The 14,152-nt window shown below is 42.8% G+C and overlaps 2 protein-coding genes across 8 annotated transcripts in view; one reads left to right on the top strand and one right to left on the bottom strand.

Annotated features, from left to right (window-relative positions):
* The window catches only part of SEPTIN11 (septin 11), a 96,860-nt gene extending 84,129 nt beyond the window's left edge, over positions 1–12,731 (top strand). Inside the window, exons 10-11 of one of the 7 annotated variants that reach the window (XR_014794857.1) lie at positions 1,784–4,061; positions 6,585–12,731. Coding sequence is in view for 6 of the 7 variants with exons in the window: in XM_084881933.1 (XP_084738059.1) it covers positions 3,994–4,018 (25 nt within the window). In the remaining variant the exon portion in view is untranslated. Of the gene's footprint in view, positions 1–1,783; positions 5,519–5,938 lie in introns of those variants that run through there. The other 6 variants (XM_084881933.1, XM_084881932.1, XM_084881936.1 and 3 more) reach the window with 6 other exon arrangements.
* Positions 12,438–14,152, bottom strand: part of CCNI (cyclin I) — a 24,643-nt gene continuing 22,928 nt past the window's right edge. The window contains 1 exon segment of the mRNA XM_084883604.1: positions 12,438–13,999. Within this exon segment, the coding sequence (XP_084739730.1) occupies positions 13,556–13,999 (444 nt within the window). The 3' untranslated portion in view covers positions 12,438–13,555.

Here is a 14,152-nt window from a genome sequence, read left to right as displayed (position 1 = left end):
CCAGCAATGTTATAAGGATATTTCACATTTACTGGATGTGCCTTCAAGCAATAAAAATTCCAAGAGCTAATGGGTATCGTGCCTCCATTAAAAAAAAAAAAATCTGTCCCGGGACAGACTTCCCAGCACAGGGAGGCTTTTCCTCGCCCTGCTCAGCATGGCAGATTCTTTTCTTCCCATCCCTGGACCTGAGCGATGTCTGAAGCTCCCCATGTGTGTGTACATGTGTGAAGTATGTGTGAATTCTACTTCAGCCTTATTTACAGATTCCCATGTAGTATTCGTGGAATCGGGCTTCATTTGGGGCGCAGGAATCACCAGGTTTTGTGCCTGACAACGGCACGTATTTTTCGGAAACGTCTAGGGTTTCCACCCTTGTCCACACTTGGCCCTTTGAGCAGTGAGATGCACTGCCCGTTGGAGTTTTGACGTCTAAAATTAAACAAAACAAAAACAAAAGGAGCACCGCTCCCCCGACTGCCAGTGGAGAGTGCTGAGGAGGGAGGACCACAGGCAGACAGTAGCCGGGGTGCCCAGAGCAGCACTAAGGTAAACGGAGGACTCTCTCCTCCCTGCGCTGCCACGGGAGAGGCTGAGTCCCCGCGCAGCCCCTTGGCGCGGGCCTGGCTCCAGGGAGAGAGCCACAGGAGAGATGCTTAGTTACCCACCTGCCATGTTCCCACCTCAGAGCCTGACTCAGTTTCTAATAGTTCTATATTCTTTTTTTTTTTGTCTTTCTATTTTAATGACGCGCTCCCTTTCTAATGTAGGTAAGGCTTTATACTTCTCCTTGACCTGTAGTGGCATGAGATCATATAACATTTCCTAAGATTTACAGACAAAGTAGAACTAACCCTGGCACTGCCATTAGCTGGACCCCACCTCCCGCCATCTCTGGCCACCAAGTCCCTGTCCTTGTCTGCGGCCACCCCGCAGAGCGGGGACTGCCGACGGTAAGTGGTCCAGCCGACAGGGTTCATCTTCTCGGAGACGTTTGCACAGCGGCTGGCAGCCATCAGCCGGCTACAATACATTCAAAATAAGTTTTAAAATTCATCATTTTAAAACTGTACCTGGCTGGCATCGGGTAACTCTTAAGTTTATACAATCATCCACTCACTTTTTATTTATTTTTTTATTGATCCTTGCTAAGGAATGACGTTGCATGGTTTGGGCTTGCCTCCAGTGAGACGTGTGGGTCTGGGACTTGGCACTGCCTTGAGCCTGTAAGAGGGGAAGGCTCCTGGCGTTGCTCTGGCTGTGACCACATGATGGTTGTCCCTCCTCGTTTCCTTCCCCAGCGGATTAATAGCATGCCCTCCATCCACCGTATCGCAGCCCCCAAGTTAACTATTCAGAGTCATTTATAGCATTTTTATTCTCTTACTCCAGGAGCTCAGAAATGGAAGAGGCGACTCCTCTTTAATACAGAGGTGATACCCAGACCTAACACAGTAGATAATGGTTTTGTGTTATTGGGCAAAATGAAAATAGAACCGTAAATCCTCCCATGAGAACATGCAGTGGTTTCCCGGAGCCACCTGTGAATTCCAAATCACGTGCAAGTGGAGACTAACCACGTGTTCTTTAATTCGGTGCCAAAACGTTGCTTTTGCTTGTCGTGTAGAAGAGCTTGTTCAGATTTTTGGTTTCTGTTTCTGTCAGTTTCATAATCATTGCATGAGCATTCACCATCACCAAACGCGGGTGCTGGCGCTCCTAATTTCCCTTTTCTTTTTTGTTGTTATTTCTAACTTTTTTTGTTTTGTTTTTTAACTTGCAGTGCAAGCTTCACATAAAGCCTGGCAAGCCAAGGATGGTCCCGCATTCACCTGCTTTTGCAGTAATATTGTATCGCTGCCATCTGTGTCCTTTTTTTTTTTTTTTTTTTTTTTTACCTTCCCCCAGATACCAATAACTCTTAACTCATTTTGCTGAATGTTGTTGGGTGCTGGAAAGTGATAGAGCAAGGGAATGACAGCAAAAGCTCTGTGCAGCTGGACTGGCCTCTGGAAGTACATGAGTTGCCTTTCGTGCCTGTTCTGAGTGGCGGCAGGAAGCATGCCTGCTGCCTGTGTGTTGCTTTGGACGGAGGGAAGGAGGGTACATTGCTACACGTTCGCCTGACAGGAAAACTCACCTCCTCAGCAGCTGAACCCTAAACCTGAACATCCATGACAACTTGGTGTTCTTAATGATTCATGATAGCGAAAGCCCTGAATTCGCTTTGGCTCTTCTCCACACCCACCCCAAACCCAAGATAGCTTTGCACGTAGGCAGGCCGGTGGGTAAGCTGTGTGCGACTTTTAAACTTGCATGGATCGCTCATTATTATAACAACATTATTTGGTCTGGATTGTGGGTCTGTTCAGACTGACCATCTCTGCTTATGGCTTTAAAAATGTGTCTGAACCCCCGTCTCTCAAATTCTGGCCAAGTTGAACTGTAAACGGATCAAGGCTACCCTGATAAAAGTGAACACAATCATAGTCTCAAGAGCTGGATAAACAGCATTGCTTAGAAGAAGCTACTAAGGATAGTGAGCTTGCCACAGCCTCCTTACTCCTCAGAATTGCTGTCTTCCACAAACACCGAAATCTGCCCCCAGTGAGTGGAGAGGAAGATCTAACGACTGATGCCAGGGATTCGGTACCTCCAATAACATTCTTCAATAATCATGAGAAGAAATTTTGCAGAAATCCTTCAAATACAAAATGTGTTGTAAATTCTGTACCATCTGCAGCACAAATCTGAGGGTGGCATGTCCATGTCAGGTAGAAATGGGAAGGAACATAACACAAACCCTCAAGTCAAAGAAATTCAACTTAGCCTCCCATCTCCTTGCATAGGGTCCTTTTGCTATTTGGCAATAAAGAGAAGAAAAAGTGTTACAGCTGGTCTTTCAAATCCAGTTGTCTTGAAGGAATTTCCTCACCTTTCCCTTCACAACTAGCTCACCTCCCTCTTTATGCCAGTCAGTGAAGGCTAGGACTAACCCCATATGCCATCACATAGGCTACCCCCATTGTTGTATGGAAATAGCACATGTAACCTCTTTTCCATTCTGTTCCTTTATAAGGCTTATCCTTTTGTCTTGATTCTCTCCCCCCCCCCCCTTTCTAATAACAAGATACCAAGATCCTACCAGCTTTCCCTCTAACTCTATAGTCTCCTGTTTCTTACATTAAAGAGTGCATTTCTCATGAACCCGATGCTTTATTTCCTTCTGGACTTACTAGTCCTACATAAAAAGCATAGAATACACTGCCCCTTCCCTGACACACACACACACACACACACACACTATAAAGTCTGATTCCAGTAAAGATTATTTTCCCCTTCTCTTGGTCCTCAACCATACTCGTAGGGGAAAGGAATGGTCTGTGAACTGATTTGGCTTAATTAGACCAAGTTAAGAAATCGGTTTCATTGAAGTAGGGACAGAAACTACAAACTAGGAGCAGCATTAGTGGTATTGAGACAAGTTTCAGAGTAACTGGGCCAAGGTTTCGTCTTTTTTTTTTCTTTTTCTTTTTTTTATGATCTTAGTGTGATGCTGGCTGTGGAGCAGCGGCTGTCGGATGGCTTGCTGATTCTAACCACGGGCTGAATTTGCTCATTCGCTTGCACCAGACAAAAGCTTGAATCCTTGTGTTGTATGCTTGTCCCAACGGCTGCTTGTGTGAGCATTTTTGTGCTTTGTAACGGAAAATACACTTCCAAATTCTCAAAATGCATCACTTTAAGGCAAGCCTAGCCCTGAAAGGCACCAGGCTGACTTCGATTCTAAGAGTATTGATTTTTTTCCCCGTTAAATTTTTCACAGTAAGATAAATCCTATGGAGAGTCAGAGAATAAAAAAACAGACAGAAGAAATAGACTATAGAAGCTTTTTAAAAATGCGTTGCTTCTGAACTTTCGCCTACCTGCTCCCTGGCCCTGTTTAGTTTGTTATTGCTGTCCTTCTTTCTGTATCTGTGCCTTTTTTCACAGTAGTCCTTGGCTCTGCACGGAGTAAATGATACCCTCCAATCTAATTGGATGTGCTTTCGCCTTTGCATGTAAGTACGGCAGTAAGAAACATTTGAGATTTTTTACTTTAAAATTAGAGAAACGTATGGGATAGGTGGATTTTTTTTTTTCTTTTTCTTTTCAGGGGGAAAGGGAGGTAATGGTTTAAGAAGCTTTTGGTTTAAAAGAAATGCTCACAATATTTAAAACGGCCAATTTTATATCTTTTTCACAAGAAACACATAAATTCAATTTTCCTTTGATATCAATATGGAAGTCAGAAATCACTAGCCCCCCACCGCATAGCACTGTGGTGTCAGCAGGTATCACAGAGGGCCTTGGTTCTATGTAAATACAGTTAGAATGAGAAACTGCCACCTCCCACTGGTGAAAATTGAGAGGAAGCATTGCTTATGCTAGGCTGCCTCTGTGGCTGTTTAAATTTTGTGATCTTGCTTGAACGGCCTGGCCCTTGTGCTGACTGCTGGCAGTGGTCACCTCTATTTTTTAAGCCAGACGGCTCCAGCCAGCCCCTCCCCACATCTCATGTTCAACCATAATGGCCAACCTTGTGCCTCTCCTGGACTTTAGATACCGGAGCAGTTGTGCCTGCAGTAGGATGTGGTGGGAAAACATTTGTGAGAATTTTGGGGAGGTCAGACTGTTTCCTGCTTCAGCTCTTTATTCATTGGTCAGGGTTCTGTCCAGAAAGGGCACCTCCTGAAGGGGGCGTTTAACATAAGGCTGGGCACAGGCTACTTATCTTCCTCCTCTGCTTTGTAATCTCACCAGCAATAAAAATATTCTTCACATCTGTGCACCTCAAACAAACGGGCTTGGTTTCCTCGCTTCCTTGACACATCCATGTGTTTCACACAGTTTGATCAGGTTTTTCAGCTGTTGCCACCCTTGTCATACTGTCTCTGTGTGGTCCTGCCAAAACTGTCCATTCAGACCAGCTGCTCTTTCATTTGCAAGCGTTTGAAACTGTCAAGTCTCCGCTTCCAGAAGTCTTGGTTCCATTAACAGAATATGTATGTATGACTCTTGAGTGGAAATTATGACCTACAAAGTCTAGATTGTATGTAGGTATGAAGGGGAATTTTTTTTTTTTAATAAATTGAAAATTAAGCTGTGAACAGCATTAGAACTTTGTCTATTTCCTAATTTTGAAATATGCTGATATGCCTTAAAATGTAGTGGATCGTTGTCATTTTGCTATTGGAAAATAACCATTGTGTTTCTAAAACTGTTGTGTACTCTACTTTCAGTGTTAATGCAAAATTGTCATCTATGTAAGCTGCATGTTAGCCTTGTCTTTTTTTTTTTTTTAACTAAAATAATTGTATTGATGTGAAGCATATTTTTTCAAGTATGAAGGTAATCACTTAGCAAACATGCTCAGTAATGTGGTGTCTGTTACGGTAGGAGCGTGTGGCCAGGTAATCTATGCATACATCACTAGTGCCAACACACAACGTGGGGGGAAATATATTTTTACCCAAAACCTTGTGTGCCCTTTTGTGAGTTCTTTAGTCCCTGTCGGATATGCATGTGCACCCATGCTGATCACCCGGGGGAAGGAAACGGGAGAGGCCCGGCTTCCCTGCCTGGTCTGGCGGGCAGCACCCACTTCGCCAAGATACCGCCTGGTGTCTGTCCTGTTCTTCACATGCCATCTCTGCACTTTCTCCCCCATCCCAGGCCCTTCCGTCCTGGCCAGTGTCCCCGGGTGCCCACTGCCCGGGCCCAGCGGAGGCACCTCTTCCTGCCTGGCCCTTGCTGCCGGCCCTGCTGCACTCACACCTGTTAGGAAAGTCGTCCCTTTAACTGACTGCTGTCCTTTCCCAGTACAATAGAGACACTCGTATGTTTAAGCCTTTATGAACCACATTTGAATCTGAACTTTCTTTTTTCTCTTCTGTAGCTTCTTCTTTATGTAACCATCCTGTTGACAAGCCCTACTCTCTCCTAATGGACATAGAGCATTAGAAGAGCAGGAGCTGTCTGTTCACACGTGTTGGGGAAGAGTTACCTCATTTCCACCATCGCCTCCTTCTCAAGTCTGGGTTGACTATCTCACTGTTGTATTTGTCAATGTCTGTTTACAAGCCACTACCCGGAGTGGTTACTGAAGTGACTTATCACTACCAAAAAGCTCTACTATTTACAAGGAAATCGAGTGAAACAGAACTCGGGCCAACACCCAAGGCAGCCCTGTGCTGGGACCCTCTTGCTTAGCCGTCAGGTTCTTGACGCTGCTGTCCAAGAATTCACAGCAAGTGCCCTGACCCGAGGTGGCCCCACCTGCAGGGTCCACACACTTGACCTCAGGTTAACTCCGCACCTCTGCCCCATGAATGACATTCTGAACCACCACCCCATTAGGACCCTCAACCGTAAAGCAGGCCATGAGATTTGGGCAACACTTTTCTTCCCTTTGTTATTTTTATGGGTTGTTTTGGAGTTTGGGATGGTTTGGTTTTCTTAATTATTTGGTATTGCATGAACAGAGATGGCTGCATCTTTTTCTATTTGGTGTGTTCTATTGATACAATGTTTTTATTTTTCAGCTGACCATCTGCCTCTTGAGAGAGAGAAGTGGGCATCCATCCTTTAAATTCACGAACTTCTGTTGTTTTGACTTTTTCTGTTACCCGCATCCCTTGTTGTTTTAGAATTCTGTTTTGAGAGAAAAAAGAAAACAAGCCAGTTCTGCTTTATGTATTGGTTATTCAAACTTAGTTTTGGTATCAAAATTAAGCTAGTTTTAAGCTCAAGGAGAAATTTAAGTCACAGAATTCTCTTAAAATGGTCTCATCTCAGACACAAGTACACACAAAACCTTTTGCTGTCACTGAGGTTTTGACCTCCATGTTTCAAATACGTCAGTACTGTTTAGAGCCTTTTCTGCCTCTGGGACTCAATTTCTATTTAAAGGTACCTTAAAATCACTTCCTGGCCCATCCCTGCCTTTGTATTTATGTGAAGCTCTGCTTTACCTTCTGTCCAGAGTTGTGTTTGGGACCGTGGGGAGTGAACCGCAAACAAGCACTTCGGCCGCCCAGACAACAGCCTCACAGCAATGGTTCTGACCCCCCCCCCCCCCCCCCCCCCGTCTTCTCAGAATCACCCAGGCGGCTTTAAGTTTCCCTTTAACTTCACTACTTGTCTGTAGTTTTTGCTTTTTTTTCCATCGTTTTTCAGCCCCCAGTAGGTAGGTAGATCACAAAAACGTTGTTGGCCCGAGTGCATGAATGTCCCCTCTCCTTAAGAATGGTGGCACAGGCTTCTGTTGGAAGGTGAGATACAGGAACAGCCCCTGCCTCTTGAATCATTTAATTCTTGGAAAGCAGTTTAGAGCAATTAGATGAGCTTGCTGTATTTTTTTACTTAGACACTGTGATTAAATGCAATAGTCAGATTCGTCTGAGCCATTAAATGATCAGATTATGAGTAAAGAGCCATCCCTCAATGATAGAAATCTGCTAGTGGCCAGTAGTTGAAGGGGGTGGATGGGTGGGTACTCACTCATTTAATGCCGGAACATGACAAATTAACACATCAATTATATAGTAAACTATTGCCTGTGAAACTACTGTTGTCACTAAGTAAAAAACTTTAAATTTTTAAATTCCTTATTTTTAATATTTTAATATCAACTTTACCCATCATTTAAAAAACAAATTCTGCATCCAGTGGTAGACATTTATTGACCAATATTTAAAAATCAAATTAGGCAGGATTATTTTAAGTAGGGAAATATGTAATCTATTGTTGCTATTCTTTTTCCCCCCTTTTTAGTTCTCAGATTAAAGAAAGTGTAATAGTAATCATCTTAATGGAGGGATTGGGGAACAAGCTATTCTAAGTACATTAGCTTCTGCTCAGTTACCAAGGAAAAGCTGATCACGGACACGCACAACAGGTCAGATGCCTGCCATCTCTCCCAAAAGCTCACCACCGTTTTTACTCCAATAGGGTGCCTTTTCTCAAGTGCTGATAACACTGGTAGGTTCTCAAGTTCTGGCTATGAAACCGCAGAGCTAATGATCTTCAGTAATAAAAATTCACTTCCATGGTAGACTGAAAAAGTAAAGCAAGAATTGATCCCCAAAGCCTATATATTGCATTGATAACAAGCTATTTTCCATTCAATCTTTAAAAATATTACTTGGTTTCAAATACAGGCAGTGCTTTATTGCCCCAGATGTGGCCTGGATGGTCTGCTGGAGGCTGCCACAGCTCGGGTGGAGAGATTGATTTCCTGAATCAGTATGTGCTGAAGTGGGGCAGATAAAATTAGGTCATCTTTCTAATATGCTTGGCCAAACTTTTCCCCACCAACTATACCTTTAAATGAAACGTCCTTCATAGTTACTTTAGTTTTTTGGTTTTATTTTTGCCTGTCGTTGGTCCAGCTTATGGATAAAAAAGTTCTAATATCTGAAAAACTAAAGGCATAACTTTCACTGTATTCAAATGACATTTTTACACAAAACCTTTTGCTTGGCAGATGACTTACTATCTTTCTACCCTGGAGATTGGCACTGATGGCAAAGCCGCTCACTTTGAATATCCTGTACTTGATTTCTGAAGGCCCTGGTGTTTAGTCCTTGTGATGGACCCCATCTGGCTCTCAGAACAATCTCTAGCAGGCAACTTCACCCCCATGGCGGTGAGGGGTGAGGATATGTTCATTGAGAGTCTAGGTACCCACTCACTTCTCTCCCCAACTTGACTATTCTGACAAGCAGCTATATACAAGTGAGGTCTTTTAGTTGTGAGACATTCAGATCAAAGTCAGTTATGCACTCAGTGCTGTGAGTTGAATGACATTTCAGTTCACTGTGGAAACTTCTCTAAATTATGGCATCTTGATAGATCAGAGGCGGCAAAGGCTATTATATAACGAGGTTGGTCCCTGTCCCCCAAGTCAAGTGTGTATGGGGGAGAGTGCAGAATAGCATTCTATAGAGAGCTTGGCCAACTACACATTCTCTGTACAATGCTTTTAGACCTCTCCTTGCCCTTACCCCACCCATCCACCCACCTTTTCCACACCCTCCCTCTTTTCCAAATACTTATTCTATATTCAGCATTAGGCCTACATCAGGTGCTGTCTTTCTGTATACCTCATGAGCAAACTTCTGGAGTAAAAAGGTAAGCCCTTTGAATGCTAAATTGCTGGATGGATCATATTCTGAAAAGCAAAAGCTCACCACCACCAATTGCTTTTCAGTAGTTGCTTGTTTAAGGTTGCCCTTTATTTTGCAGTGTCCTCTTGCCCAACTAAGCGTTTCTGAGAAGTGAGAAGCCAGTTCACTATGCTATTCTTCGCCCCCCCGCCCTGTTGTGTAACACAGAGGTCAACAATTCTGGCATATTATCTGCTCTAAAAGGTTGTACTTTAAGAGTTAAGAGAGAGGGGTTCTTCCCATTTCATCCTTAACTCAGAAGTCCCTGGGAACTAAAGAACTAGAGTTGTGACAGTCATTCTTCTGACAAAGTCATTCTTAGTTACCTCTTATTACACCTTCTCAATAACCAAGAGATGTCAAAGAGTTATGTCTGTCCTACACACGGACTGCACATATTACATCATAAAAACCACTAAACTCAATATTGTGAGGGAAGCTTTCTTTCATTTTAAGTCCTTAATGCAAGTTGTGCTACAAAAACCTGTATTTTTTTTTTTTGCATTTCTTCAGTTTATTTTTTTTTAAATAAGTTTTTATCGTTCATATTATTACAAATGTTCCTTTTCCCCCCCCCCACCATTGCTCTCCTCCACCAGGTTCCCACCCCACCCTCTGCCCTTTCCCCACTCCCCATTGCCCTCATCCATAGGTGCACAGTTTATGTTCAGTCTCTTCCCACGCCCCCCTCTCCCCTTTTCCCCAAGAATCGTCAGTTCACTCCCCTTCCATACCTCTGATTCTATTATATTCAACAGTTAATATTGTTCATCAGATTTTTTTTTTTTTAATTTCCTTGGAAAAACCTGTATTCTTGTCATTTCTGACATAAGGGTTGGTCACAGCCAACTCAAAAGGAGGACATCAAGGTATTAATTTGTAAAACTGCTTTGCTTGTTTTTTTTTTTTTTTTTTTTTGGTAAGAGACATATCTAGCCAGCCACCTGTCTCATATCAACACAGATTTTGCTTATTTTCCCTCAGTCCCACGTGTACAGTGACATGAATATGTAACTGCAATTGATGTTGAATATTGCCTAGTAACGAGATGAGTATTCAACTACGCATTCCGGGTACTGTAAACCAAACTCAATTTCTCCCAAAAATGTAAGATGTTTCCTTTTCCTGGAAGCACCATCTAGTGGCCAAATCTCAACACAATAACAGGTGTAGGAGACACTGAATTAACACAGTTTAAAGGCTAATTTCAAGAATTCTGGAGGCTTCTGAAGTAATAATTACATTAGAAACTTCATGATATCAAATGTAAAGGCTAGAGATATGAGTTGGAATCTGAAACTTGTTAAAAAAAAAAGTCTTAGCTATATGGCACTGGACAATTATCCAACTCCCAACTTGCTAATGTGATGAGGCATGCTCTCTCCCAGGATGGTTGTGAGAACCTTTGGCACGGTATCTACCCTTTCCATTTGAAAGTGTACAAACTTCCTTAAGGATGAAGATAACAAGTTCCCACCATGTTGGATAAGCCTTGGTGATTGAATCACATTTTTAGAGAAAGGCCACTGTGCTGCTTGTTTCAGGAACCCTTGACTGAGTACATTGGACAGATTGAAAACCCAGGTATGTGGAGTGCAGAGGACATGCACACATATTTGTTTAACAACACAGGAGAAAAGAATACTTCTTGGGGTGAGGTCAGAAAGCAATGTCTAAGTTTCCTCAATGGTGGGAATGCAGGCTCAGATGCTCACATCAGCTTGGCTGAGTGAAGACCTATGATCTAGTTCCTTCAGAGCCAGAGGCATAGTTTCAAGAACATTTCTGATAATCAGTTGTATCTGACATTTGGAGTACCACCCCTCTCCAAACCTCCCCTCCCCTTCTACACTAATATTAGATATCACCTATAGATAAAACACTTAGTTCTCCACAGATAACCAACTTCATACCAATCTTGCAAAAAGAATGAAGTACACATTTAGCTTCTCTTAGTTTGATCTTCGAGATTCAGTATGCACTTTTCATCTCTATTGATTGGAGGGTAAGAAAATGATTTATGCCCATCCAATTTATTCTCTTACCTTCGTGCAGGCTTTAATGAATGATAGGTTTTCTAACCACCAGGAGGCACCTGACAATTATGATCCATAAAGGTCCAGTTTTCAAATCTTGGAAGAAAAAAGCTTATGATGTGATGCCAAGATTTAAGTCAAGTAACCTGGGGTAGGCTAATGAGAATAGTTTCAGGTAAAACAGGATATAATTTAACAGAAATATTAATGAAAAATTCCCCATTCTTAAAGAATACTGTGCTTTTCTGTCCCAATCCATGAGTTCAGACCCCTCAGAGACAAAGTTCTACAACAGCCCAGGTTTATGGGAGTGCTCAGAAGGGTCTGGTATCCAAAGCACTATCATTTAATTGACTATAGATTAAACTAGAGGCCCAGTGCACAGATTTCATGCACATGGGAGGGGGGGGAGGGGGGAGGGTGTCCCCCTCCGCCCAGCCTGCACTCTCTCCAATCCAGGACCCCTTGAGGGATGTCCAACTGCCAGTTTAGGCCCAATCCCCGACATCCCTCTCACAGTCCCGGACCTTGGCTCCTAACTGCTCACCAACCTGCCTGACCGATCGCCCCCAACTGTCCCCTCCTTGCCTGCCTGGTTACTCCTAACTCCCCCCCCCCCCCCCCCCCCGCCAGCCCGGTGGCTCCCAACTGCCCCTCCTGCTGGCCTGGTCACCCCCAACTGCCAGCCTGGTTGCCCCACACAGCCTGCTGTTCAGTCATTGAGTCATCCCTCACTAACCACCCCCCGCCCACCAGCCTCGTCACCCTACACAGCCTGCTTGTTCAGTCATTTGGTCGTCCCTCACCAACTCCCCTGCTGGCCTGGTTTGTAGGCAGCCATCCTTTGAGGGTGTGACAGTCAATTTGCATATTACCTCATTATCTACACTAATAAAAGAGAAACATGCAAATTGACCATCACTCCTCTACATCCACCAGCCAATCTGGAGTATGCAAATTAACCCAACAAAGATGGAGGCGGCCATGGAGCTGGAGTGAGCGGGAAGCATGGTTTGCCTCTAGGAAGGGGATGGAGGAAGCCAAGCATCCTTCATATTTAAATCACTTCCTTCATGTATTATTTTCTATGAAGCACATTCTTAGGACTTCTATTATTTTCCAGTTTAAATAGGAGTGCCTAAGCAATCAAAAACTCGCACCTCTTCACAAGTAGAAGAAAGATACGACAAGGTTAAGGACAACATTTATTGCTACCAGAGGCTTTTATCATCATCAGTACATGGCTGGTTCTGGCTGAAATACCTTCTTCAGACTGCAAAGGGAGCTCAGATTACAGGAGTCATTAAGAGAAATATACAATAGGTAGCTTGGGAGGCAGAGAATAATTTTTATCCAGAAAATCCTAATAGCTTAACATAAAACTAGGGAACTAAATTCAGTTATTATATGTCACAGACCCAATCATAGAGCTGTCCCAACATCACAACAGTCTCTCCTACTGATTACAGAGTGAAAAGGAGCTGATAAATTACAAAAAAACAAAATCTAAATTTTAGTTGTTACATGTTTCTTTGATAAGTACCTCGACGTCTTTATCACAAATTTCTTATCCAAATGTCAAAAATGCTTTAGCAAATCTAAGAGTATCCTAATTATACGACACTTTTAACTTTCAGTTTAAGATCATCAAAAATAAATTTTTTTTTTTCCAAATCCTAGAAACAAATGAGATAAACATAAAAATCAATGTGAGTCCTTTTTCTATTATCATCTCTGATTCCTTTGGGGCAATTCTGAGGTATCCTTTTCAGATTAATTTGAATTTGAATCATGGATTAAATATGGCTGTCAATCTGAAATAATCTATTCACTGAATTGCTAAAAAAATAATTTTGAGGGTTTCCTAATCAGTGGAAGTCAGGCTATTGATCAACACGCATAAAATTCACTAATATTCAATATAAAAGCAAGCAAAAAAGTCAGGACATGGGATTGTGTTTGTTAGCTATGAAATTTTGGAACTTAAAAAAAAAACACTGAATGTGAACTTTTGACATGGGGAAACCTACATTACATTTTAGCAGAGTAAATGGCAGAACTGACAAAAACTACAAAGAATTTTTTTACTTAAAATTGTTGGATCTTTCAAATTTTATACTTTTTTGGGGGTCTTTAAGTGCTTAAATAATGTCTAATGTTAAATTATAATTAGCCACACTAATAAATGGTTTTGTTTCTTTTCTGGCTCACGTCAAATCAGCCTGATTCGGTATATACCTTCCCTGGTCTTCCATGTTCCTGCTCCCATAGTGGTAGACCTCAGCTTGCACTTAAAGGTAACACCTGAAGCTACATGACAGACACAGGCTGCAGAGGAGGACAAGGGGAAGCATGTCCCTCCTGCCTTGATAAATCAGTGCCACACACAGACCCCACATTTTCTGAAGCATTATCTTCGTTATAGAGCCGCTTGATTCCATCATAGAAGTCATCCACTTCCATTTCCTCTACTTTACGTTTGGCAGAGGTATACTTGCACCCACTCGCAGCTGGGAGATGATGATAGAAGGCTGCTGTACCTCTGACTGGCACTTCTGGTTTGCTGTTGTCCTTGGAGAAATCTGGGCCTGTGACAGAGGAGGGATGTAATCTGAACACTCCTTTGTCACAGGTCACCAGGGTGTGCTTGAGGGGACGGTAGACATAAATGGAATTTAGAGGCAAGGAAGACTGCAGAGTTGAAAGGTGATGTGCCACAAGCTCCCGACAGTGGATCAACTGGGAGCTATCCATCTGGGAGGGGTGGGAAGAAAAAAGTTGATAATTTAATTAACATAAGCTGCTCTTGTCATCTTTGCTGGCTGCTTTCCTATCCTGTGCCCTCTGTACCCCAGCTTCCTTTCCTTGCCTCTTATCTTTTACCTCAAACCCATCTATTCTTCCAGC

This window comes from Pipistrellus hanaki, assembly GCF_964339955.1.
Source record: "Pipistrellus hanaki genome assembly, chromosome: 1".
NCBI classification, from domain to species: domain Eukaryota; kingdom Metazoa; phylum Chordata; class Mammalia; order Chiroptera; family Vespertilionidae; genus Pipistrellus; species Pipistrellus hanaki.
The sequence above is the reverse complement of the archived record's forward strand: the minus strand, read 5'-3'. Positions and strand labels throughout refer to the sequence as shown.